This window comes from Penaeus japonicus, unplaced genomic scaffold (genome assembly GCF_977035675.1).
Source record: "Penaeus japonicus unplaced genomic scaffold, GWHDUDI00000001_assembly GWHDUDI00000014, whole genome shotgun sequence".
Classification (NCBI taxonomy): Eukaryota; Metazoa; Arthropoda; class Malacostraca; order Decapoda; family Penaeidae; genus Penaeus; species Penaeus japonicus.
The window spans coordinates 36,479,977-36,482,476 of NW_028234416.1; the positions used below are offsets into that span (position 1 = coordinate 36,479,977).

The window sequence follows — 2,500 nt, forward strand, 5'->3', positions numbered from 1 at the left end:
TGTGGAAAAGACTTAAAACTGCCTCGTCCACCTGTCTGCCTTCGACATCCTGTGAAAAGTTTCTTTTGTTTAGAAATAAACATTGAACATTTACAAAATCTGAATAGGTATGAACCTTCCCATTCAAAATTACACAATGAAAATCATTATACAAATTAGCATTTGGTATAATTAGTCATCTAATTGAAGGAATAAATAGTGTTTAATTTCAATAAAAGGAAAAATGCAGTACAAAAGTGATCCAATCCCCCAAAAGTGTCTGTTGTGGAATTAATCAAATATCAGGTATACAATATTTTGCCATTTCTTCCTAAGTGGGCTATAATAAAAAAAAAAAATGATTTTTACAAGCCAAGAAATACCAAATTTGCCTTCTTATTTTGATAGCAGAGTTCCCTGTCCTCAATTAATATATTGTACACTTACACAGTAAGAATTATCCCTAAATTTATCCTATGTTTATGAAACATGAAACTAAAACTGGTTAGCAAGAGGTACAATTTTACTGTTTACTGTTTTCAAAACTCTATCTAATCTGTTAAATCTGCCAAATATCTATCAATAACCTCATTTTATCACAAATTCTGGCTGTTACTTTCATTTTTACTTTAGCAGGTTTACTGTTGCATTAAAACATCACTCAGTATTTCATTACCTCTAACAATTTTGACTCCATATACAACATTTGATATAATAAACATTTGTGGCATAGGTCAGCTTATTATCATTTACTCAATATTCTTCAAAATTTAACACACAATTTTCCTGATATATTTCATGCCTTCCCGTATAATAAAGATCCATATTATGGGGTGTAAATGGGGTATCCTGGATTACATCCATGAATACCACAATAATTACTTTTGGACATGCTTTAAAATTTTGAAAATTTACAAATCATTCATTTCTATATAATATTCTTCCTTATTCAATCTTTCAAAATTACATATAATTTGGCCTAAACATATTTCCAATAAGAAGACAGGGGCTGTGTTCACCTACTACTATGAAATATATTCATGATCTATCAAACAGAAAAAATTATTAAAGCATATTCACCTTTTTAACATATGATGGGACTACAAAATAATAAAAATAGAACACCTGGAAAAATACATCCTGACTCCCTACGATGTAAATATCAGACGGTAAGCTATCTCTAACTATCCTTTAACCCATTGCAGACGGGGGATAGACTTGCTTGCCCAGTCTCCAGGATGGCTTTTATTTCCAAGCATGGCAGCTTCATGCAACATGCCTTGACTTCTCCAACACTCTTTCATTGTAAAACTAGAGCCAATATTTTGTTTTATTATCTGTCCATTATATTATACTGAGAGACTTATATGTGCAGTAGTTGACTAAAATTGTGGTATAGGATCCATACCAGCTCATTATTTTCTTTATACTCAGTGTGATAGAAGTATTGCTGTTTTATGGAAGGACAAAGAGCATCTTTTTTCATATTTGTGTATTCTCATACATGAATACAAAGCATACAACCATCCACAATGAAGATAACATGAAGTGGTAGAGAAGAGGAAGGAGACCTGTGCTTATGACTGAGTGCCCCAATAAAAGGCATCTCTAATGGCACAGGGGCACATAGTAGGCACTGGACATAGTTTGAGTCACCTTCCTCTTCTCATTCAGCCTGTACATCTTTCATTGGCAGTACTTTAGACCAAGAGGTTGGCAACTTTCTGTCTGCCATCGCTCTATAAAGATAGTGCTTGCTAGAGACCATGGATGGGTACCATTCAAGTCTCTCTCTTTTCTGCTGCTGTTGCTAGAAGAAAGTGGTGCCATCTAGGCTTTGTATGTTAGGTGAAACCCATTTTGCTTAATATTACAGCAATTAAAGTAATTACAACTGCAACTGTTATCCTCACTCACTCATCAATCATAATACAATCAAATAACACAGTGACGCAAAATCCCCGAACATTATGTACGTCTTAAATGTGATAGAAGTATTGCTGTTTTACTACAATAAAGATAACAAGAAGAGGTAGGGAAGAGGAATGAAACCTGTGCTTGTGACTGTGAGTGCCACAGTGAAAGGCATCCATATTGGCACAGGAGCACATTTTAGACACTGGGTATGGATTGAGTCACCTTCCTTTAGAGCAAGGGTTCATCAACTTAGTGTGTGCCATCACTCTATAGAGACAGTGCATGCTAGAGACCGTGGATGGGTGCCATTCAAGGCTCTCTCACCTGCTGGTGCTAGAAAAAAGTGGTGCCATCTAGGTTTTGGACGTTAAGCTTGCACGATATTACGGTAATTATAGTAATTAGGACTGCAGGAGCCATCATCACTCATTCCTTTTTCATAGTAAAATAAATTAGCACAGTGATCCAAAATTTAATGGCTGTTGTCACGCCAAAGCTCCTGTGTCATGTCATGTATCTCATGACACCCATACGTGTTGGGTTGATTTTTCCTTGCCACCTTTTTAAATATTTTTTGTCCTTCTCACTGAGAAAGATATAATTG

General features: G+C 35.2%; 1 protein-coding gene across 1 annotated transcript in view; it reads right to left on the reverse strand.

The window, feature by feature from the left end:
• Atg101 (autophagy-related protein 101) overlaps positions 1-2,500 on the reverse strand; it is a 14,869-nt gene that overhangs the window by 10,968 nt on the left and 1,401 nt on the right. Inside the window, exon 2 of the mRNA XM_043033719.2 lies at positions 1-49. This exon is cut by the window's left edge and continues 113 nt beyond it. Within this exon, the coding sequence (XP_042889653.2) occupies positions 1-49 (49 nt within the window). The remainder of the gene's footprint in view (positions 50-2,500) is intronic.